The sequence below is a fragment of the Corvus hawaiiensis genome, chromosome 15, assembly GCF_020740725.1.
Source record: "Corvus hawaiiensis isolate bCorHaw1 chromosome 15, bCorHaw1.pri.cur, whole genome shotgun sequence".
NCBI lineage: Eukaryota > Metazoa > Chordata > Aves > Passeriformes > Corvidae > Corvus > Corvus hawaiiensis.
The window spans coordinates 18,736,176-18,759,698 of record NC_063227.1 but is presented as its reverse complement, the minus strand read 5'-3'; the positions used below and the strand labels follow the sequence as shown (position 1 = coordinate 18,759,698).

Below are 23,523 nucleotides of genomic sequence, written 5' to 3'. Positions count from 1 at the left end.
GAGGCCACGAGAACAACTCAGGGGCTCACAGGGCTGCCGGAGCTCTTTTAATCAAATATTTTGGCTATCACAAGAATTTTAATCACCCACTTAGGACAATTTTGGGGGGTTTTTTGTTGCCTGGAGCCTGTGGGGCTGGAGCAGGACTGGCGAGCTCCTTGCCCCCCCCCCAGGCTCGTCCAGCAGCAGAGGGTGCTCATGCACTGCTGTGCAAATCCTCCCTCTCCCTCAGCCATCTTAGGGAAATGTTTCCCTTCCCTGCAGTCTCCATTTTATGTTCCTGACGCAGAAAATAAAAAGGTCAGCGCGGGGGGGAGGGAGGATGGGCTGCGGGGGGTGCGGGGGGTGCGGGGGCACAGCTTGGCTGGGGTTTTCTGGGGGGCCAGGGTAGGATGTGGGGCTGGAGAGGGGAGGCAGTGAGGGGCTGGTACCCAGGGGGATGCAGGGAGAGGGGCTGCAGGGCAGGATTGGGGAGGGGGGAGCTGAATTCCAGGGGAATTCCAGCTGAAATGCTGCTTGGAGCCCCCCCTGGCAGCCCCCAGGGCTGGGTGGTGCCCCCCTGCATCCCTCCCTGCCACAGGATGCTCCAGCTGCAGTGTTGCTTTTTTTAACCCCTGTCTCCACAGGAGGCTGAGCACATCCCCCAGACTGCCTGGAAGCAGGATGGGAGCTCAGGGTGGGAATTCGGGATCCAGATCAGGATGGGAGCACAGGATGGGAGCTCGGGATCGAGTTCAGGACGGGAGCACAGGATGGGAACTTGGGATCGAGATCAGGATGGGAGCTTGGGATGGGAGCACAGGATGGAGCTGGGGATAGAGCTCAGGATGTGGGAGCACAGGATGGGAGCTCAGGATGGGAGCACAGGATGGAGCTCGGGATGGAGCTGGGGATAGAGCTCAGGATGGGAGTTCGGGATGGGAGCACAGGATGGGAACTCAGGTTGGGAGCTCAGGATGGAGCACAGGATGGAGCTGGGGATAGAGCTCAGGATCTGGGAGCACAGGATGGAGCTCGGGATGGAGCTGGGGATAGAGCTCGGGATGGGAGCACAGGATGGGAGCTCAGGATGGAGCACAGGATGGAGCTGGGGATAGAGCTCAGGATCTGGGAGCACAGGATGGAGCTCGGGATGGAGCTGGGGATAGAGCTCGGGATGGGAGCACAGGATGGGAGCTCAGGATGGAGCACAGGATGGAGCACAGGATGGAGCTGGGGATAGAGCTCAGGATGTGGGAGCACAGGATGGAGCTCAGGATGGGAGCTCAGGAGGGAGCTCAGGATGGAGCTCAGGATGGAGCTCAGCTTCCAGCCCCTTGCCAGGCTCCCCAGCCCAGAGGGTTTTTCCTGTTTCCAGGACACCGAGATCTGTCCTTGTTCTTTCTTTCCTTCCTGCCTGTGCACGTTCAGGAGGGGGGAGGGGGTTGCCCCAGGTCCGTGACCAACAAATGCTGGCAGCAGCACCTTTCCCAGCTGCGTGGAGAGTCCCAGGAGAGCTGCCAGCATTGAGCAACTGTTGTCATCATCCCTGTTTGTGGGAGCCTTTTTTGGGTTACTCATCCCTGATCCTTTGTGCTGTGCAGTGCTGGCGGGTGAGCAGGCACTTCCCAATCCGGGATATGAAGCAATCCAGGGATCCAAACTGCTCCAGCTTCACTGATCCAACCAACCAAGGATGCTCAGAGATGGACTCAGGTGTCTGTGGTCTCCTCCTGGTCCCTGCCTCTCTGTGCCCTGGGATGAGCACAGCACATCTCTCCCTTCCGTGAGGGGTCTGTGAACTTCCAAAGGCTTCCTGGGGTTATCTGTGTGTGTTTTCCAGGCTAAGGAGTGCAGGTTTGGGGTTTGGGGAGGGGTTTTTTGGTGGCATCTCATAGCTGAGAACCGAAGTGCTGGGCCCTCACCGTTGCAGGGATGTGCACAGAGATAATCGGTGGTGTCAGTGCATCCAACAAACTTCCAACCAGCTGGAGCTGCCAGCTCCAAAACCTGCCCGAGGTGTGGGTTAAATACTTCCAAACTGGGGCCAAGTCCGTCAGCAAACTTGAACCAAAAGTCCCTGGGAGAGCTGGTTTTCTCCGGTCTGTGCCGCTCATCCATCAGAGCCAGGGAGGGGGGAGATCCCTGTGGGACCCTTCCCACTAATCGGTTCCTTCCACATAGCGAGTCCTGGTCGCCCTTGTGCCCATCCTACATCCAGCTTTATTCCCAAACTCTTTTATTCCTTTCCTAAAACCCCGATTTTGCAGCCCAGTGCAGCTTTTTGGTCAGTTTTCACCCAGCCGCTCCATCCCCTACCCGCAGCCGCGCACGAGGATGCTCACACAAACATCACGAGAGCCGCTGCGGTTTCTGGGGACACTCACATCACTCACAGCCACTTTTCCTTTAAATATCCCGAGCTCAATCTCCCTTTGTCTGCGATCTTGCGCCTGCCTGGATGAAAATAGGTCAGTGATTCCGTGCCGGAGCAGCCGGGCTGGCGGAGCGAGCGCTGGCCCCAGGCGCCAGCCCGGCTGCAAGGGAGGCACGGAGAGGCAGCGCAGCCATAGGCCGGCTCCGAGGGAGCGCTGCTCGTCCTTTCCTGCCTTGTTACCGGGCAGCAGCCGGCTCCGAGGCTGGGGAGGGGCAGCAGCAGCCCCGTTGGGGTTTCCGGGACGCTTTTCCCCCTTCCCGTGGTCAGGGTGTGAGGGTCTTGGCGTTCGTGGGCATCCGGGATAGGCACAGCCCCGACTCCGGCTGGCTCCAGCCCGGGGTGAGGCACCAAGCCGGGGATGCCCCGCTCAGCCCTCCTGTGGTGTGGAGCTGAGGGAGTCGCAGGGAGGGTGGGAATCCTTTCCATGTGAGGGTGCCGGGAATGCTGGTGGGACCGTCCTTGCTCGCAGGGAAGGGGTGTCTGTGCCAGCCTGACTCCTCTGTGACACAGAGGAGGGGCACTAACCAGGGCTGGGGACGTTTAGGGGCTGTGGTGATGTTGGGCATCTCTCGGCCGCTCTTCCAGCAGCAAACCTGCAAACGCTTTCCTGCAGCACTTCCCCCCGTGCCATCCCGTAAATCCCTTGGTTTTCAGTGCCTCACGCCGAGCTTGGGTGCGCGGGTGGATTTGGTGGCTGTGTCAGGGTGGGTGTTGTGGGTGTCACCGGTGCACTGATTTCTGGCAGCGGGTCTCTTTAATGAGCTTCTCTCGCTAAAGACATCCATGGATGGAGCCCCTCTCCTATGAGGGAAGGCTCAGAGATTTGGGATTGTTCAGCCTGGGAAAGAGAAGACTCCAGGGAGACCTCAGAGCCCTTCCAGTGCCTAAAGAGGCTCCAGGAGAGCTGGAGAGGGCCTGCAGTGACAGGACAAGGGCTCACGGTTTTAAAAGAGGGGACATTCAGAGCAGATATTGGGAAGAAATCCTTCCCTGCGAGGGTGGGGAGGCCCTGAGCTTGCTCAGAGCAGCTCTGGCTGCCTCTGGATCCCTGGCAGTGTCCAAGGCCAGGCTGGACATTGGGGCTTGGAGCAGCCTGGGATGGTGGAAGGTGTCCCTGCCATGGCATTGGAATGGGATGATCCTTTAAGGCCCTTTCCAACCCAAACCATTGTGGGATTCTGTGACTTTTCTTCTGCATTTCCCTTGTCTAGAGTGACACAAAAGGTGACCAGCCTGGCTCACACACCTCAGAGTCTAGTGCTTGTGCTAAACATCAACTACAGCAGGAAAAGTTCCTTTTTTGGGGTGTGGGGAAGGGGATAAATCGGGGAAAAGAGAAAAAAGGCTAAGGGAAAACTCCCCAGTGGCCACCTGGCAGGAGTCTCCCTCGATAATCCCTTTCTCCAGAGCAGCAAGGACTCCCCCAGGTACTTCTCCTACTCTTTGAACTTCCCCATTGTCAGCCTCTGGAAGTGTTGATTGGAGCAGGCTCTGATGAGGAGCAGATGCTGCAGCGCTAATTACCCGCTAAGCTCCGCGCTGCTCAGCCCCGGGTGATGTTTAGTGCTTGTTTTAATGACCCTCGTCCCTCATTGTTGTCGTCCGAGGGTCCTGGTGCGAGGTCAGAGCACAAAGAAAGGGCAGGAAAAGGGAGAGGAGCGCTGCCAGCAGTTGTAATTAACTCCTCTAATCGCTTCCCACCGCCACCCACAGCACGAGAGCGCTGGGCTGATTTGAGATAAGGTTTAGAGACCTCCAGGTTAGGGCACTGCGAGGGCTCAGGGTTAGTCTTAGGCCTGGATTTGTCAGCTCTCACCAGGAAAAAGATACTGGAAAAATCTCTTCTGCCTGGTCTGCCTGCCCCACACCCTGTCTGGCAGCAGGGCCTTGATTTCCACCGTCTCCTTTTCTTCCTCATCCCGGGAATGGATTTTAGTTCTCACCAGCCAGGGATGGATTTAAAGTCTGTCCAAAAAAAAAGGAAAGAAAAAAGAAATTAAGAAAAAAGAAGGCTACCAGTGTCTTTCCATTTCCCCTTGGGCTGCTGAACTCCAGCTTTGTTCCCTAAATTTCCAGATAAACAGATTCTACTCCTGTCGGGAAGGCAGCTTTATCATCACACTTTGATGTGGGGAGCATCTAGATGAGGGAATTTTGGACTTGATGGATTTTGAAGAGCCAAGCAATATTTGTCTTTATATAGATCTCTGTGTTCTAGAAAATCTCCGTTCCCTGCCCTTGTTCCCATTCAGAAGTGTGGTTGCTTGGCTTCACACCTCCATCCTGCTTTTTTTAAAGGCAGGAAAAAAGAAGAGCTAAGAGCTCCCTCTTTGTCTTCCCAAAATATCCTGAGAGGGTCTCAGTTGTCCTGGCTTTTTAACAGAAATCCTGGCTTGTCCACATTGGAGAAATCTGATGTTTGAAATGCTTTTGGGAAAAAATCCAGTGGAAAAAGTCATTTTCTCCGGACACATTTAATTCAAAATAAAAAAATAAAATGTTGGCTGTGCAAAGCCAGTAGGAAAATCTCCTCGTGATTTTTCCTTCCCCTTCTGCAGTGCAAGAAGTCAAATCTAATTTGTCCGGTCTAAAAAGTCTCCTGCAGGAGAATTTAAGTTCTCCTGGTCCTGTTTAGCCTTGCTGGGGGATGATGAGGGAGAAGGGGGTGAGGTGGGAATGGGGAGAGCTGAGTCCTGACCCAGGGAATGGGCTCCCTCAAACCAAGACCTCACAGGAGAACCAGGGGAGTGAAAAATAAATCCAGTGTTGTTGCTAACACTGGAACAAGCCTTGAGAAGCACAGCCAGGATGGAATACCTTGGAAATGGCTGTTCCTGCAATTTTCTTTCCTTTAATTGATCCGAGCACTATTTTTACACGGCTCAGATGCACTCAGGGCTTAGAGGCTGCTCTCTGGAAGGAAGGATGATAATTGTGTCCTTGCTGATTCATTCAGCCCCGGCTGAGGATCTTTCTGGAAGCATCTCCTGGGCCCAGGTGAGTGAAACCTGTCCAGAGCTCGCAGCCTGAGATTCTCCTTCCCCCTCCTCAACTCCTGCATATGCTTAGAAATCCATTTCTGGCCCTGATAATGTACACTGAGGCCGAGGTCTTCTAAAGAGGGCAGGGTTAGGTTAGATTTTAGGAAGGAATTGTTCCCTGGGAGGGTGGGCAGGCCCTGGCACAGGGTGCCCAGAGCAGCTGGGGCTGCTCCTGGATCCCTGGCAGTGCCCAAGGCCAGGCTGGACATTGGGGCTGGGAGCAGCCTGGGACAGTGGGAGGTGTCCCTGCCCATGGCAGGGGGTAGAATGGGATGGGTTTTGAGGTCCTTTTCAACCCAAGCCATTCCATGATTCTGTGATTCTCCTTCCTAAAACCGGGCCCAAGGATGGGGTGTGAGTGTAAAACTGCTCTGAAGACAGAACGTGACCGTTCAGAACATGCTCCTATGGCTGTAACGAGCTGGGAAGCAACACAAGAGCAGCTGTTTCTCATTAAGTGCCTGCTCCAGTCCCTTGGCACTCCAGAAAGCAGAAGGTCTCTCTCAGCGAGCTGCTGCAGGACCTGGGGCACAGCCGTGCTCCGTGAGGCTCAGCTCGGGAAGCGTCTCTTGATCTCTGCTCCGACACGTCCTCGTCCTCCTGCTGATTTCTGTGCTTGTCACCATGCTGGGCTCTGCCTCAGGTCAGCAGGAGACAAATGGCTGATAGGTCTGGAGCCTGCGGGGCTGCAGGAGTCATTTAATGCTTTCTGCATCTGATCCTACGGGCGGGAGCTGAGGATGGCAAGGAGAAGATCGGTGCCTGCCAGTGCTGGGGCCTGCACAGCCCCTGCGCCTGCCACAGAGGGGCACAGAGGGTTTGGGCTGGAAGGGACCTTTAAAGGCCTCTAGTCCCACCCCTGTCATGGGCAGGGACACCTTCCCCTATCCCAGCCTGGCCTTGGGCACTGCCAGGGATCCAGGGGCAGCCCCAGCTGCTCTGGGCACCCTGTGCCAGGGCCTGCCCATCCCAATATCCCATCCAGCCCTGCCCTCTGGCACTGGGAAGCCATTCCCTGTGTCCTGTCCCTCCATGCCTTGTCCCCAGTCCCTCTCCAGCTCTCCTGGAGCCCCTTTAGGCCCTGCAAGGGGCTCTGAGCTCTCCCTGGATCCTTCTCCTCTCCAGGTGAGCACCCGCAGCTCTCCCAGCCTGGCTCCAGAGCAGAGGGGCTCCAGCCCTTGGAGCATCCCCATGGCCTCCTCTGGGCTTTCTCCAGTAGCTCCATGTCCTTCCTGCGCTGGGGGCCCCAGGGCTGGATGCAGGACTCCAGGTGGGGTCGCAGGAAGAACACCCAGAGGATTTCCAGCACCTGCTGGCGAGGCTCCCGATACCTCCTGCACGCTCCTGTTTTCCTGGTCCCATTTTTTTCCTGATCAGATTTCCTCGGGTCCATCTCCAAACAGCACAGTCCTGGGATCAGAGGTGATCCCGGGAAAGGCGAGGTGTTGGCTGTGGTTGGGGAGCAGGGAGCTGGGTCTGGCCAGCTCCAAGCAAGGATGATTTTAGCTCCTTGCTGAGTCTGCAAAGCCCGAGGCTGCATCCCAAAGATGCTTTGCTTGAGTGGCTGCAGTGGAAGCTTTTTCCTGTTAAAGCTGTGGCTGTGCTGGACTGCACAGGGAGCGAATTACTGATGGGATAAGCGGATGCGATGCCTGGGAGGAAGGATACCTATTGTTCTGTCCCGGGATAAAAGGCTGCTGCTGCTGCTGAGTCAGTGGCCAGGGAGGAAGGAAGGCAGGAGGGAGGATGTGGAATGCAGATGCATCCGTCCCTGAGGGGGTGAAATCCCTGCTGGACCCCTGACTGGGCTCCCAGTGCTCTGCTCTGCCTCACCTGCTCCAATACTGACATTCAGCTCGAAATCTCCTCCCAACACGTGGTAACCCCCCAGTAAATCCCAGTCCCCTCCCCTGCCCCAGGCTGGGCAGTCACTTCTCAGAGCGTTTTCCCCGTTCAAGCTCTCAGTCTTGAAACACCTTCAAGCAAATCCAAAGAAATCCCCTTTTTTGCTCACTTTGGAGACTGTTAAAGCATTCAGATCTTCCCTGGTGTGCGCATCCCAGACCACAACACTGCAAAAAAAAAGCGTGGGGAGAGCCTTGGTGCTGCCTTGGTGCTGCCTTGGTGTGTATTCATGCTGCAGAGAGCCCAAATCTGCCTGGGAAGTGCACAGGAGCATCAGTGTGATGAGCTTTGCCCGTGCTCTGAGCACACATACCCCACCCAGGGGCAGGAAGGACCACATTTCCCGGGAGATCTGCTGCTGAGGAATTACCTGAAGCAGTTCATTATTTTGGGGGGGGGTTGTTTGCCCGGATCTAAAGAGGGGGGATGAGCCACACTCCTGGCAGGGAGGTCAGAGGGGTTGTCAGAGGGTACATCTGGAGTGCTGGTGACTCCAGGGTAGAAGCTGCTCCTGCTTAGAGCAAATATTTTAGGAATGTCCTTCTTCTATTTTTATGTCGTTTTGTTTTTCTTTCAGTGTCTGCTGAGAACTTGAAGAAAAGCTTAACCAGGACAAGAGGATGGATTTTGAATGTGCAGTGGAATAGTCTGAACTTCCCGGATGACAGAGATAAGGTAAGAGTGACAAATCCGTGGGGGAAAATTGACAATATCCTTTTGCTTTTAAGAGGAAAAATGTTTCAAAGTGGATGTGAGCTGTGACAAAGGGAGGCCATTTCCCCTTGCCCACCCTTCACACAGGAGGTGCAAGTGTCACCCCAGCACTGAGCAGATGAGGCTGGGCTCACCTTTGAGTCCCCTTGAGCTTCTCAGGGCCTCACCACCCTCCCAGGGAAGAGTTTCTTCCCAATATCCACTTCCAACTGCCCTGCCATGAGCAAGGACATCTTGAACTAGAGCAGATTTCTCAGGGCCCCACTGCTCAGCTCTGCCATGCTCCTCCCTCCCCCTTCCTAAGGGGATTTAACCCCTTTTGTGTGGTTTTCCCCCTCCCACCCATCACAGCAGCTGCTTCTCCTGTCCTGCAGCAGCCGCCATGGACAGTCAGGGAACACGATCTGCCCTGCAAAGCTGGTGAGGGAGGAGGCAGAGGAGAAGCACCGGCAGTGAGAGCAGCAGGGAGCAGCTGGTGGACATGGATGGGATGCAACTGGGTGTTTGGGGCAGCAGGAGCTCTGGGCTGGATGCAGAGGGAGCTACAGATCAAGAGAGAGATGCTCTGGAGCTGGATTCCCGGGGATGGAGCCTTGGGCCAGCACGAGGGGCATTATGTTGTTCTTTACTGGGAGAAAAAGCAGCAATTACTGTTGAAAGCAGCAATTTCAGGTTTGCCTGCAGAGCTCCACCTTTCTCTGAGGGACCCCTCGCAGTAACCCGGGGATGTGCAAACCCTACTGAGCTACAGAGAAACCTCTCAAACCCCAGAGCCTCTCAAACCCTACTGAGCTACAGAGAAACCTCTCAAACCCCAGAGCCTCTCAAACCCTACTGAGCTACAGAGAAACCTCTCAAACCCCAGAGCCTCTCAAACCCTACTGAGCTACAGAGAAACCTCTCAAACCCCAGAGCCTCTCAAACCCTACTGAGCTACAGAGAAACCTCTCAAACCCCAGAGCCTCTCAAACCCTACTGAGCTACAGAGAAGCCTCTCAAACCCCAGAAGCCTCTCAACCCCGCAGCGATTTGCATCCCACCCCAAAGCCTGTGCACCCCTTCAGTGCTGCATTCCTGCCCTCCATCTCCTCCTGGATTTCCCGGGAAGCTCGGTGGCTGTCGGCAGCAGAGCTCTCCTCTCCCTTCCCAGGCCGTGATGCTGTGCCAGAATCCTCTGTTCCAACCACACACGTTCCACATCGATCTCAAATGTGCTTTAGAAGGGAGGAGGGGGAGAGGCCATCAATATTCTTAGGAGCTTTCCCAGTGCTGTTGCCTGAGCCTGGGAATGCCTGAAGGAGTGGAATGGCCTTGTGGGGTTGGCCTTGTGGGATAATCCTGTGATGAGTGTGCAACTCCAGGCGGCTCTTTCATCACCCCAACTGTGCCTTTACCTGTGGGTGAGTAAATCCTCCCCTGGCAGGTACTCCTGCCCCAAAGCTTTTGGGGAGCAGAGAGGCCCTGACCTCCCTCCTGGCACATTTCCACTTTCCTCCCTGGCTCCAGGCACGCTCAGGGGCACGGATGTAGGAGGAACCCTGTCGCTTTGTAACGGAGCAGCCATTTCCATCCCCTTTTTGCAGCATTACCCATGAGGTCAGGATGTTACTGAGCGTAGTTTGGAAGCCTCCTGAGCCTGCAGCCACCGCAGGCACAGACCTGCACCGCTGACCCCTCCCAGCAGTTGTGGTTGGTCTGAATTCAGCCTTCTGCTCGGCCCAGGGGGTTAATGTGACTCTGCACGTCCCCTGCTGTCCCCACAGCGTGGGCCTTCTCCCTCTGCCTGCTCCCTGCTACCAGATGCATTCTTTGCTTCCAACATATGGCCTCAATTACTGTCCCTCTCCCTTGATTTCCTGCCTCTCTGGGTTTCCTGAAACTCATCCCCTCCTCCTGGCAGCTTCAACTCCTGCAGTGAGATGCTTTGCAAGCTCTCACATTCCTCCCTCCCTCCCTCCTGCTGCTTTGCTGCCTCTAACGAGGGGGTCCTGACCCAGAGTGGGCACTGATGAGGCTCAGACCCCCCTGGTGCTGTCACCGAGCCCAGGAGCCCCAAGGGCCTGGCTCGCCACAGCAAAACTGCCCAGCCCAGGGTCCAGCAGGGCTTTGTCCCAGCTCCTCTGGACAGAGGTCCCCACCCTCCCTCAGCATCCATCCCACATCACCCTGTCGTTTTCAGCCGACTGCTTCGTTTGCAAGGCTCAGGCTTCTTTTTATTCCCACCCCCTCCTGAGGCTGGGGGCTTTCCAAGCCTCTGCCCTTTGAAAGGGGCATCAAACAGCTCTGGGTTTCCCCTGGGTGCTGTTCGGCCTCTTTCCCGGGCATTTACCCCTGCAGCAAAGCCGTGTACCCAAGGCTCCTGCCTCTCCAAGCTTCGGAGGAGGGGAAAGGGCCCCTTCCCGCTGCTGGGGGGAGCCCCAGGCCCTGCAGCATCGGGGTGCTGGAAATCCTAAGGAATCTGAGCTTATTCAGGGCGCAGGGGGAGGTGGAAACGGTTAAATCCCACAAACGAAGCAGTTAATGATTCCCAGCCCCTCGATGGCATGTTCCAGGTTTTGGAAGGGGGTCTGGCCAGCAGCTGTGCCAGCAGTTGTAGCTCCAAAAGAGCATTTTCTTTCTGTGTCAGCTTTCATCCCCGGCCCCTCTGCATTCCCCTGGTGCCTGCTGATGCCAGAGTTTCCAGGGCTCCCGCTGCTACAATTCCTGCTCCTTTTCCCTCCCATCCCAGCCCTGGAGTTGTGTGATGGGGAGAGGGGTGAGGAAGGCGCTGCTCGCTCCGTGTTTGTTTCCTGTCCCATCCATCCCGAAGCACAGGAGAGGCTTTTTCCCAGGACAAAAATGGCTCGGCAGCGTTTGGGAACGGCAGGAAAAGCTGAGGAGCTGCCCCTCTGAAAGCAGGAGTGCAGCGGAGCAATTTGGGATGCAACTGGGGATAACAACATCTACAGCTGAGCAGTACCACAGCCACGTTCAGCTGCAGCAGCCCTACCGTACAATAGGGTTTATATATTGTGTATATATGACTTTTATAGATATTAAATATTAAATATTGTGCAAAAAGCTGTGTTCTAATAAGGCTGGGCACTGATTTTCCTACCCACAGCAGGGACACACTGGTCGAGCGATGCCATCAGGAGCATCCCTGGTGGAGTCACCATCCCTGGAAGTGTTCAAAAAGTGTGGATGTGGCACCTGAGGACGTGGTTTAGAGGTGAACACAGTGGGGCTGTGAATTTGATGATATTTAAGGTCTTTTCCAGCCTTAACGGTTCTGTGATCCCCTGAAACGTGTGGCACCTCCCTAAATTCCTCCTCACCTTCTCCCGATGCCTCTTCCTGTTGCAGGCAGCGGTGGAAGCACGGAGAAGGAAAACCCCAAATTTCTGAAATCAAGTGTAAAGGGTGATTAGAAATCCTTGAGTGCACGAAAGCTGGAGGGGAGTGGGTGAAGCACAGAGGTGAGGATCCAGGCCACAACATCCTTCCTCACCCTTCCACACCCCTTGAGTGGTTTGGGAAGAGCTCGTTCCGAAGTTCCCATAGGGCCACTCCCCTGTCTCATCCTCAGGGACCCTTCAGAGTCCCCCAGACACCCCAAGCAGCTGGATCAGCGTAAGACCTTCAAAAGCCCTAAGAGGTACCAGTCTCTCCAACGTGCCCTCAGAACTCTGAGCCCCGGCCCCGGGGCTGAATTCGGACTGGTTTGCTCCGAGAGGAGCGTCCCTGCCAGCCCAAACCCCAGCACCGGGTGCTGTGTCCCTCCCAGGACACCCCAAGGCTCCGGGGGCTCGGGGGTGCAAACCGGCACCCTCAGCCCTTCCAGCCCCCCTTCGCTAGCCCCAAAGCCGGCTCTGGTAGCCAGGCTCGTGTCCCCATGCCGGTGCTGCCCTGCGCTGTGTTTTTGGGGTGCCGGCTCGGGGCCGTGGGGCCGGGCCGGAGGTGCCGGCAGGTGGCAGCCTGGGCAGGCGGCACGGGCAGCCTCTCGCAGATGTTTAATGGGATTTCAGAGCTCTGGGATTCATCGGGAGCTGTTGTCACGGAAACGCAGATCTGCGAGAGCCCGGGCGCTCGGCGTTAACCCCCTCGGTGCCGGGGAGGATGTGCCGGGAGGGAGCGATCCGTGCCTGGAGCTGCCAGCCTCCACCTGCTTTGCAGGGTCAGCTGTTTTATTTAGGATTGGGGTTCTCATTGCCTCTTGACATCCGCCTCTGTGCTGCTGCAGCACAAGGCTGAGCCCCGGTGCTCCAGGACGGGTGTCCTGACTCCTGCCTGGGCGTCCTGGTCCTCTCCTTTTCAAGTTTGGGAGGTTCCCACACAAAAGAGCTGGACCAGCAGGTGAGGTTTGGGGGGGGAAGTATCCCACTAATGCCTGCTCCCAGCACATCCCCCCCACTCGGCACCTCCTCTGGGGCTGGGGCTGGACAGGAGAGGGCACCAGAGCTGCGCTGCCACTGGGGTGGTGGCCGTGCATGTGTCACCCCCGCACGTGGCTCCCCCCGGGGTGACACCCCTGGCCCTGGGGAGGACGAGCAGCTGCGGCCGGGGCTAATCTCCTTAGGGCCTGAGCGGCAGCACGGCAGTGAAAGGGAGATTAGGGGGCAGGGGGGCTTTGGCAGCCCGGGATGCTCGTTGGAGAAGCAAAAGGAGACAACTGGGCCAAGCAGAGACCCTCGGGGGGATGAGAGGAGCAGCCGGAGAGGCCTCAGTGGGCAGCAAATAACCCAACAGAGCTGGGGGCTCGGAGGAAGGGAAGGGCTTTAAGAACATGCCCAAAACTCCTTGTGGAGCATCCCCCACCTCCTTCTCCCCAGGAGGAAGGTGTTGCCAGCCAGTCTGGGCCCTGATCCTTTCCCTCCCATCCCGAGGGGGGAGTTGGATGCCTTCCCTCCCCCCCATCTTACCCAAGGGCATGAAAACATTCCTGGAAGCATATCCAGAATGGAAACCCACTGAACTTTACCCCATGCCTGAGACATGGAGGAGCAGGATGCAGAATATTTGCTGGACAAATGATATGAATGATATCAATGGAATATTTGCTGTCCTTTCCCATGGTTCGATAGGGAAAAGATGCCGTTTCCTGGAGCAGAGCAGGGCGTGAGGCTGCTGCTCACAAAGGCTCCGTGAGGGAGTCCAGAGCCTGGGCTCCATTCCCTCCTCCTGCCCCGCTGGTGTCGCTGCTCCTGTGTTTTCCTCGCCCGTGGCTAACGGGGCTGGAGCAATGGATTTTTGGCAGGAAGTTTTGCGGTCCTGCCGGGGCAGGGGAGGGTGGCAGGGTAGGAGGTGCTCACTGAGCTGTGCCTCCACTCTCCTTCTTCCCACCTGGGAGCTCCAGGGCTGGAAGGGATGGAAAAACACGGTACCTGCTCCTACTACTTGGTGTTTGTTCCTTCCTCTCAGCTGTCAAGGAAACCATGGCATGGGCCACATAGCCGGCTGGGATTGCTGCGGTTGCTGACGTGTTCTGTCCTTTTAATCCGGATCCAAAATAGCTTCTCCACCCCTCCATTTGTGCTGGCTTACAGAGCACCTTCCCCGGTGCCATCGTCTGTTCTCCCGCCCGGGAATGAGGCCCAGAAAGCCGAAGTTTTTCTTAGAATCATAAAATCATGGAATAGTTTGGATTGAAAGGGACATTTAAAGGTCGTCTGGTTCCAGCCCTTGCCATGGGCAGGGACACCTTCCGCTAGACCAGGATAGAAGAGTGGGGGAGGAAGATCTCTCAACTAGGCATTTGGAAAGAGAAATCCAGAGCAGAGATGTAGAAATGGTGAAGCTACAACTTTTCTCTCTCAAATGTGGGAGGAGGAGGAAGGTCAGGAGAAGCATGGAGAGAAGTCTCCAAAGTTTCCACAGCCTGTGCTGGCAGTGGGATTTTCACTCATCTTTTACATGCAGAAAAGAGCAGGGATTTAAAGGAACATTGAGGGGCTGGAGTGTGTCCAGGGAAGGGAATGGAGCTGGGAAGGGACTGGAGCCCCAGGAGCGGCTGAGGGAGCTGGGAAAGGGGCTCAGGCTGGAGCAAAGGAGGCTCAGGGGGGACCTTGTGGCTCTGCACAAGTCCCTGACAGGAGGGGGCAGCCGGGGGGGTCGGGCTCTGCTCCCAAAGAACAGGGACAGGAGGAGAGGGAACGGCCTCAGGCTGGGCCAGGGGAGGCTCAGGGTGGATATTGGGAAAATTTCTTCACTGGAAGGGTGGCCAAGCCCTGGAACAGACTGCCCAGGGCAGGGGTGAAGTCACCATCCCTGGCAGCGTCCAAAAGCCGTATGGATGTGGCACTGGGCACACGGCGCAGTGGTGAACACAGCAGGGCCGGGGCAATGGTTGGACTCCATGATCTCAGAGGCTTTTCCAACCTAAACAATTCCATGATTGTAACAGGCTGGTCTGCGTTTCGGCCTCAGTGGGTTCCAAGGTTAATCTGTGGTTGGCACAGCCTCGCTGACCCATCAGACCCTCAGGAGTCCCTGTGTGGCCGATGTGTCCTGGTGCTGTGACATGTGGGGTGTCCCTGTCCCTCCTCCCTACGGGATCAGCAGCAGCCCGAGAGCTGTAGGTTCATATGGCCCCAGCACCACGTGTGTGCCCAAATGCCACCTCCTCAGCTGGTGGTGACAGCGTTCCCTGTGTCCCACTGAGCTCTCCCTGAGTGGTTTCACGCTCCAGCTCTTTCCCAGAGGATCACTGTGCGCTGGGATCACAGGAGATCAAAACTCCGAGGGGACACTGATGGCTGTCACAGCCACTCCAGACCCAAATTCCCTTGGAGGGGGAGGATTTCCCCTTCCACAGCTGCAACAACAAGGGGCCCTGACTTACTGTCTGCAGGGTGCAGGGGACACGAGGGCTCCACTTACTCCTCACAGGGTGTAGGAGCCAGGGCAGGGAGTCCCAGACCCACGAGTCTGAGCTCTGCCTGTCCCCACGGGATTTTCTTCTCCTGACCCTTGGGTTTTCCCTTTTCCTGCTCTTTTCAGAGGGTGATTTCAGGGCAGGGTGGCATCTGTGTGGTCTTGTCGTGGCTGAACCCCGGTGAGCAGCTAAACACCACCAGCTGCTCAGTGCCCAAACACCTGCCAAGGGGAAGTGAGGAATGAATTCCTTATTTTGCTTTGTTTGCAGGCTCAGCTCCTGTTACCTATTAAACCACCTTTATCTCAGCCCTCACCCTTCCAGTTCTGCCCCCATCCTGCTGTGTGGGCCCACCAGGGTTAACCCACCCCAGCTCCCAGGCCTGTGCTGGTTCTGGCCTTGCTCTGAGTGTTTGCAGAGGATCCTGCTGGAGCCAGTGCTCCCCTGAGGCCTCCTCCCCGTGGACCTCCTGTCTGATGCTTTGTGGAGCTCTCCCGGTGGGATTCTCCTGCAGTTGTCAGGACATTTCTCCATCCCCTGTCACGGCTGCCAAGGCAGGCAGGAGGGGCTCAGCGGGTGAGCCTTGTCAGCTCTGATCTCAGATTCCCTTCCTGCCCAGGCAGCTGAGCCCATTCAGCCACCAGCAGCTCCATCCCCAGACCGGGAAGGAACGGGAAAAGCCGCAGGGCTGCTGCTTGAAGGAGCCGTTGTGGGGGAGTGAGGTCAGGGAGGGGGGAAAGCTGCAGCACCATGGAGGGAGGAGCACGGCAGGGCACTCACACAAGGGCTCAGTGTCCTCAGTGCTTGTCCTCCCCCCAGAGCTGCGCCGGATGATTCGGGACTGGGTTGTGGTTGAAGTGACTCAGCCGGTGTCCTTTGCTGTCACCTCGACGTCACAGCTCTGCCATCTGCTCCCCAGCACACGGGGAAGTGAAGGCAGAAAATTGATCCCAAATCCATCAGTACCGGTCCAGGCAGTGCAGGGAGAGAGAAGGGGCTGAGCCGGGCTGGATGTGGGGGGACTCTGGTTTCTCGAACCAGAAACGGGTGCAGAGATCAGACAGGTTACCCCTCATCCCGATGCCCAGGCCCTTCCCTGCTTCGTGGGACAGGAGATGGTGACGTTCATCTCTAACCCCAAACAGAGCCAAGGGAGCAGGGCAGGTTGGAGCTTTGCCAGTCACAAAATCATGCTGGGACAAAAATCTGTGTGTTGTAGGTAGAGGCAGCAATTTCTGAGTCTTCCTGAAATGTTTTGTCGGTCCTGTCCAAAGCCACTGTGATCTTAGAGCAGATCTGCTGGGGATGAGAAAAAATGGGTTCTTTGGGCAGGGGGTTCCAGCCCATAATGGTCAAGCCATAAATACTCTTTGCCTAAAATAAATATTCAGCTCTTCAGCATCTCCGGTGTTTTCCTGTCCCGCTGATGCTGGCATGTTGATAAAGCCCACCTGGATCTCCAAAGGGGTCTCTTGCAGTCTCCTAAAGAAGCTGACTTCCCGTGGGAAGAGAGGGGAGGTTCCTGCATGGCTTCAAGCTGCTGTTTAACCAGATAAAAGGCCGGAAACAAAGGACATCAGGCAGGCTGTGAGGAGTAGGAATATTTCTGACAATATTTCAGTAGGGAAAAAACAAAAGATTGGCCATGAAGGGATGCAGAGGGACCTCACCTGGCTGCCTGGGGGCTTAGAGGGCCGCAACAATGCTCCAAGGGCTGGGAGTGCTGGGGAAGAGAAGGGTCCGGGGAGACTCAGAACCCCTTCCAGGGCCTAAAGGGGCTCCAGGAGAGCTGGAGAGGGACTGGGGGCAAGGGATGGAGGGACAGGACACAGGGAATGGCTTCCCAGTGCCAGAGGGCAGGGCTGGATGGGAGACTGGGAAGGAATTGTTCCCTGGGAGGGTGGGCAGGCCCTGGCACAGGGTGCCCAGAGCAGCTGGGGCTGCCCCTGGATCCCTGGCAGTGCCCAAGGCCAGGCTGGATGGGGCTTGGAGCAGCCTGGGACAGTGGGAGGCGTCCCTGCCCATGGCAGGGGGTGGAACGAGATGATTTTTAAGGTCCCTTTCACCATTCTGTGATTTTATGATCTCAAGAGGATTTTCCTGCCCTGGATGCTTTTCCCTTTTAACTCCACGGACAGAGGGATGCTCCAAGCTGACAATTTCCAGCTGGAGCAAAACATGGGTGTGGGGAGTGTCCGGGTCATGTCTGCAGTAGTTAAAACCTCAAAGCCCCCTCTGAGATCTAGAAACCCCTGGGAAAATAGAGAAGAGGAAGGAAAAGCAAGCACAGCAGCGGCTTTTTTCCCTTTGTTTTAATTGAGCTGTGCTGCCTGCAGCTCTGGCTCTGCTGCCTGAGGAGGGACCCCATGAGCCGGATCAGGTGCAGAGGGAGGCAGTGAAGGGAATGGGGTAGCCCCGGAGCTGCTTAATTCGGGAAAGGGACTTGGAGGAGGCGTCGGAAATGATAAACTGGAGGTGTTTGTGTCCCCGTTGTAAGTAAGAGCTTGAATGAAGCTGGGAGAGGCAGGTTTAAATGCCGAGCTGCCACTCCACAACCCTCCCCTGCACAGGATGTTGCGGATCCTTACGGTTTGTCCGGGTTAAAAAAAGCAGTGGAATACATTTCTGGAATAAAAAGGTGGGCGGATGTGAGAAAATTCACCGCTTGAGAAAGATGAGAGCGTCGGTGGGGGCGTGAGGGAGTAATTGGGAGCTGCAGGGAGCGGAGGGAGGAGGGAGGCGGGCAGGAGCAGTCTGCCGGGTTCGGGCTGTGGTGGGCAGGGGGTTAGCTGGGGGCAGAGACGGGCTGTGGGAGGAGGATGGCTCTGCCCGGGGGAGCAAGAAGCTGCTGCTGAAATTTCGGGCTCAGGAGAGGGATTGGGAGCGTGGGAGAGCGAGGCCCGGGGGGAGAAGCGGCTGCTGGCTCAGAGGGTTTGCAGAGGCAGCAGGACAAGCGGTGCATTGAGTGCCGGCTCCTGCTTTCTTTCAGACCCGTCCAGCTCTGCCCCAGCCCAGCTGGCAGCTGGGGGGACCCCCTCACCCCCCTCCTTCCTGCAGCCCGAGGGGCTCAGCGCACAAAGCCTGGCAGCTCTGAATGCTCCCTGTGTTGTCTGCGCTCACCAAATGCTCCATCTCCTCCGCTGCTGCCAGACCCCCAGGGGCTGGGACCCATCAGCAGCACCCACAAAGAGCCCACGAGCCAGGGCCCAGCGCCAAAAAACACCCACCGCGAGCAGGGGACGTCTGGGAAGGGGGAGGGAGCCGGGGATGGCCGGGTTTGGGGGCCGGCGGTCCCCTCCCAGCCCGGCCCGCTGCGTGACCCGCGTGTGTCACACGGGGCACAGCTCCTGTCTGAGCCATCTGCTGTGCACACCCCACGTTTCTGTGGCTTTGCCGGGTTTTGGGGCTGAGGACCGGCCCAGAAGTGACATCTCCTGCCCGCTGTGCCACGGTTCCCCGCTGGGAGCGGGGCAGGGGAGGCAAAGGCATCAAGGAGGAGCGAGGGGGATTTTCAGGGATGCTCCAGGGCATGGAGATGGTGAGAGAGAGGTGCTCGGTTTGTGGTTGTTATTTAGCAGTCTCCAAAAGGCTTTTAAATCCTACAGCTTCTCCCTGCACGGTTCCACGTGCCGGCTTTCGGAGGAGGGGATGCCTCAGGAGCTGGGGAGGACAGCACGGGAAGGTTTTCAGCCCTGAAAGAGTTAAATCCTCACGCCCGCAGCGCCTGGGCAATAACTCTGCAGCTTCACATCCCTGAGCAGGTCCCCTCCCTTCTGCCGCCTCCTCCCAATCGTAAAAATGCATCTTGCGAGGCAGCGCCGGCCCCGTGGCCCGGGCAGTGCCACACTCACCCCGTGCCCTCGGCCACCCGGTGCCCCGGGCCGGCTGGCGCTCGGCAGATGCTCTAATTCGGGGTTCCTGCCTCGGGAGTGGCGTCATGAGCTGGATGAGCTCAGGCTTTAAGCTACAAAGGCTTCTTAAGGGGAGCCCCTGTCTGGGTCTGGTTATTGGGACACCAGCGCCGGAAGGCGATGCTGGGCTTAACGGGATAAGGGCAAAGTGTGGAGCGTGGCGGGGTTGGGGGGGCTGTAATCCTCTGCCAGCACAGCCCTGTGGGAGCCTGGGGGCAGCATCCTCCATCACAGCCGCTGTCCTCTCCCATGGGATGTGCAGGGAATGCACGGGATGCGTTCCTCAGAAGGAAGTTGTGTCTGGAGCTCTGGAGCCCCATTTGGGTCACCGCGCTGCCCGTTGAGAGCTCCGGGGCTCTCTGGGGTTGGGCTGAAAACAGGGAGAAGCCTGAACCCTGAAGGTGGTGCACTTTGCAGCCCTGACCCCGTGGTGGGAGTGTCTGGACTCCCCGGTGACCCCGGTGTCCCCAGGCCCGGTGGCTCCTCCAGCCCAGCCGGCCCCTGAGGGAAGTCTGAGCTGGATGAGCTTCTCCGCTTCTCCCCCTGTTTTTACCATCCCCTTGTTTTCAGAACCAGCAAAGCCAGCGAGGTGACAAGAGATGGAGCATCCCTGAGGAGACAACAGAGACCATCAGCTGCTCCAGCTGGACACTGATCCTGGAAGAAGGCAGAAAGCTGCTGGACCAGCAAGAGCTTTCAGTAAGTAAAATAAAGCTTCACTCCGGGACCTGTGCATGGTTGTGAAGGGTAATTTATTTTCCTTCTGGCTCTTGGGGCCGTTTCTGGCTGGTTTTGTGCTGGTTTAGCTCTCCTGTCCCATCTTGGGTCTGTCCCTGCTGACAGCTGAAGGGTCAAAGGCTTCAGCCAAGGGGAGGAACATCATCTGTGGTTCTGGTGGTGGAGCAGACTGGGCAGAAAGGCAGGGACAGAGTAAAGCCACAGCCCTCCCTACAGAGAACTCAGTGCTGGGGTAACAGCCAGGGACCCCAGGTCTGGTCTTGCAGGGTTCTGGCTTCTGATAGAGTTAACAGTGGGAATGGCTCTGTCCCAGCCTCTGCCTTACATGTTTGGAGTTCTTTTCTTGTTCTAATTGAACATATTTATAACACCGAGGTAATGGAGTGATCCATAACAGCCCAGCATGACCTGGGACTGGCACAGAGCCTGGCTGCTGTCACACCCCTGCTGAGGAGGCAGGCTGATCCCAGCCCGGGTAAGAGCTGGGGTGTTGGGAAGGTGGAGAAGGAAATGGGGTGACAGGAATGCTCTTGGAGAGAAGGCATTGGCACCCTCTGGTCTGGGAGAGCACCCCAGGCAGACTGAGCCAGCACGGGTGTGGCAGCAGGATGTGGGGACCTGGCTGTGGCCACCCCTTCCTGCAGGAACCTCTGCACACCGGAGCTCTACTGGGAGCACTGGTCCCTCCTGGGGTCACACCGAGCCTCTGAAGCTTTTTGGTTTAATGAACTTTTCATAGAATCACAGAAAAGTTTGGAGGAGGGACCTTAAATCTCATCTTGTCCCAACCCCCTCCATGGGCAGGGACACCTCCCACTAGAGCAGATTGCTCCGAGCTTTTATGTCCAATAACAGAAAGAGCTCGATAGCAAAAATAATCCCACTTTTCGTAGCATTTGGGGCATTCCTGGGGCTCGTTATCGCACCACGCGTTGCGAGCACTAACAAAAAGCTGAGCGAGCCGAGGACAGCGTGTCCCCTGCTCCAGGTCAGCCCCTCCCGGCAGCGGCTGCTCTTTGTGCGGGGCCCGGTGCCCGCTCCGAGCGCGCTCCCTCTGCCGTCCCCGGTGCTGCGGATCCAGCGGAGCGTGAACCACGCGGAACAGCGAGCGAGGATGGAGGAGGTGGCAGCGTTCCTGCACACGGGAGCTCTGTGCTGGAAAAAAGGGAGAGAAACGCTGATTTTTAGAGGGGAGAAGTTGCTCCGGTTTGGCCTCTGGCCACAGCCCAGGGGCTCCCCACACTCAAAGCTGGGTGAAGCGCGGCTCCCCCGTTGCTGAGGGATGTGGGATGGAGCACTGGACACACGGCTTGACCCCTTCCCATCCCATCAGGATGCCCAAGAAGGGCAGGTAGGACAATTAAGGCTTGGTCCCACTGCCTTCTCAGCACTCCGGGTGTGAGAGGGCTCCTTGTAGGGCCGAGAGCTGTGCCACCCTCATGTCAGGGTGCCAGTGCTGGTCAGGAGCTGCCAAATGCTCTGGAAAGCTTCAAAATGAGAGAGAAATTGGGATATGTATGCTGGATCCGGGCCAGCCTGGAGCCCTGCCTGGGAGTTTGTATTTCCTTGTACCTGCTCCCCTTTTTCCATGGCTTTGCAGCTGTGGGAAAGGGATGCTCTGGGAGCACGGTGTGATCTTGAGAGTTTTATCTACAAAAGATGCAGAAATAAACATGATTTTTGGTACAAAAAAACCGTGATTTTTTTCTCCATATCCTAGCTTTGCTGGTGCAGAGCTGAACCTGGAGCCTTGTGGCACTGAGCTGCAGGGAGCTCATCCAGGCTGGAAGGGGCAGCTGAGGAGCTGGAGCAGCATCACAGCTGTGGTGGGCTGGGCACTGCCACCACATCCCTGGAGAAGGCTGGAAATCCTGTTTCCTGCTCCAAAAATCCACCGTGGCACACCAGGTGTGGTGTCTCAGAGCCCAGACACAGGCTCTGGGGCATGGAGGTGTCCCCGCTGCCCAGATGTCACCAGGGCTGAAGGCCAGGTGGGTGGGAAGTGGGGAGGACAGGACCCTTGGCACGATGAATATTCCCCAGGGACAAACCAGCAAGCAGAGCCCTGGTCACACTGGTCAAGCCTTTTTGTCCCCGAGGGTGTGCACACCTGTGTGACAGCTCTGTGACAGCAGTGTCCCTCCTGGTGACCCCTGGAGGCTGCCCCTGCCCTCGCAGTCACACGAGGAGCCCCAGCCCAGCCCCCGGCTGAGTTTAGAGGTCAAAGCAGCCAGAACTGGGCCAGGCTGCCGCTCCCTGCTGCTCTGCTGGGATGAAGGACGCCTTCTCCCAGATGGCCACTTTGGCGGGACAAGTGTTCATCCACGTGGCCCTGGCTTGGTGGCACAGGAGGGGTTTGTCCTTGGGACAGGTTCTGCCCAGGGGCTGGAGCCGAGGGCACAGGGACATCCCAGCCCGGGCTGTACTCCTGCTGCTGGGGCCGAGTGCTCCTTGCAGCAGCTCTTCTGCTGCCCAGGTCCTGCTGGCACCTCATGGTGGGTGCTCCAAGGGGTGTCCAAACCCTGCTGTGGCCAACCCGGAGCCCTCCTGCCCGCCCGTGCTGTCTTTACCCCCTGCCCGTGGTGGGGAGCAGCCCTGTCCCCCCTCCCTGCCACCAGCACAGCCACCAGCCAGGTCCGTGTCCCAAAATGTCCCTGCCTCTTCCCCAGCCCCCTTTCCTCTCCGAGGTGTCCCCGTTGCTGCAGCGGTGTGGGATGGAGCCAGCTGGACAGCACTGGCTCCACGAGGCTTTCAGGAGCGGATCCCTACAGGCAGGGACACACAGGGACAGCTGGGATAATTTAAAAACCAGGGCAGGGACCTGATTATTGCCCTAGTTTGCATCAAATCTCAGTTTGGGTTTTTTTAGCAGCCTTTTGATGAGCTCGTCAATGACAAGTTGCTAATTGAGGAGTGGGAAGCCCACAGTGTCCTGTGAAAACAGGGGAGAAAAAAAGCCAGGATAAAATAATTGTTTAAACCTGGCACTGGGCCTGACTGTGGGGACCAGGGGGATGGAGGGAAGCCAGGCTGGGGTAGCCTTGGAGAGACCACGGGGGTGATGCTCAGTGAGAGGGTGGGGACACCCCAAATCCCTGCAGGGCCTGGGAGAGACCCTGTGAGCTTCAGCAGGGAATGCCCCATCACCCTGGGGTGCTGCAGCAGGGCAGGAGGACGCTTTTGGTCTCTAACAACATCAGGCACCCACCAGCACCGTGCAGAGCTCCAGGCTCCACGGTTTTTTATTCCACACCCCCCTCGATATAGTCACTGATTTATAAATTCCCTACGCGTACTGCTGGGCTAACAAGTGCACTTTAAAGCACAAGCTAAAACACGAGGTAAAAAAGGATGGGGGAGAGATGAAAAAAACACTGTTTTAAAATAGTTTTGAAGTTATTAATGGCACAAAACACATTTTCTTCCTGCACCCCAGTGGATTATCTCTTGCACCGCACTGTGGGGACTGTGGGGTTGAAGGGAGCCAACCCGACCCCATCCCCTGGCACCCATGAACCCCTTCCCCATTTCCCCTCTTCCCCTGCAGCAGACACTGCCCTGCACAAAGCAGCTTTGTCTCCCTCTTCCTGTCCCTCGGCTCCCATCTGGCCGCTGTCCCTCCCTGGCGCCCGTCCCATCTCGCTCTGCAGCACAAGGACCTTCCTCCTCCATTTATCTGGGGGAGTCCCAGCCCCTCCTTGCAGCTCACGGGGCCCTCCCAGTCTGGAGGTGATGGGGAGCACGGCAGGGTCCCCACCGCCCAGCCCTGGGGAGCAGCGGTGCAGGTGCCACTGGAGCGAGGGGCGAGCACGGCTCCCCCAAGCCCTCTGGAGCTGGGGTGTCTTGGGGGGCTCTTGTCCTCCTGCACCACTTGGCTGCTCTGGCCGCTCTCCCTTCCCTGTGCCAGCCAGGCTGTGTCACTGGGCTTCATGCAAGAGGGCTCCC

At 57.3% G+C, this 23,523-nt stretch overlaps 2 protein-coding genes across 13 annotated transcripts; both read left to right on the top strand.

Annotated features, from left to right (window-relative positions):
- Positions 1 to 436: 436 nt before the first annotated feature.
- On the top strand, positions 437 to 11,161 carry LOC125333825. 2 transcript variants are annotated; one of them, XR_007206977.1, is made up of 3 exons: positions 437 to 2,450; positions 7,940 to 8,037; positions 8,428 to 11,161. XR_007206977.1 is itself a non-coding variant. In XM_048320076.1 (3 exons), exons 1-3 carry the CDS (start codon positions 1,170 to 1,172, stop codon positions 8,793 to 8,795), a joined length of 969 nt encoding a protein of 322 aa, XP_048176033.1. In that variant the 5' UTR covers positions 437 to 1,169; the 3' UTR covers positions 8,796 to 11,161. The 2 variants fall into 2 exon arrangements, 1 of the variants encoding a protein (XP_048176033.1); XM_048320076.1 differs by having other exon boundaries at positions 437 to 1,695; positions 8,451 to 11,161.
- A 133-nt stretch (positions 11,162 to 11,294) lies between these two features.
- LOC125333826 lies at positions 11,295 to 21,968 on the top strand. Of its 11 annotated transcripts, none has more exons than XR_007206980.1 (4): positions 16,942 to 17,421; positions 17,500 to 17,567; positions 19,411 to 19,539; positions 19,954 to 21,286. XR_007206980.1 is itself a non-coding variant. In XM_048320079.1 (4 exons), the coding sequence occupies exons 1-4, from the start codon at positions 17,463 to 17,465 to the stop codon at positions 20,855 to 20,857; spliced, it is 681 nt and encodes a 226-aa protein (XP_048176036.1). In that variant the 5' UTR covers positions 17,430 to 17,462; the 3' UTR covers positions 20,858 to 21,287. The 11 variants fall into 11 exon arrangements, 5 of the variants coding, with proteins under 5 accessions (XP_048176036.1, XP_048176037.1, XP_048176035.1 ...); XM_048320079.1 differs by lacking the exon at positions 16,942 to 17,421 and adding an exon at positions 18,535 to 18,690 and having other exon boundaries at positions 17,430 to 17,567; positions 20,567 to 21,287; XR_007206983.1 differs by lacking the exons at positions 16,942 to 17,421; positions 17,500 to 17,567 and adding an exon at positions 11,295 to 12,411.
- Positions 21,969 to 23,523: the final 1,555 nt, after the last annotated feature.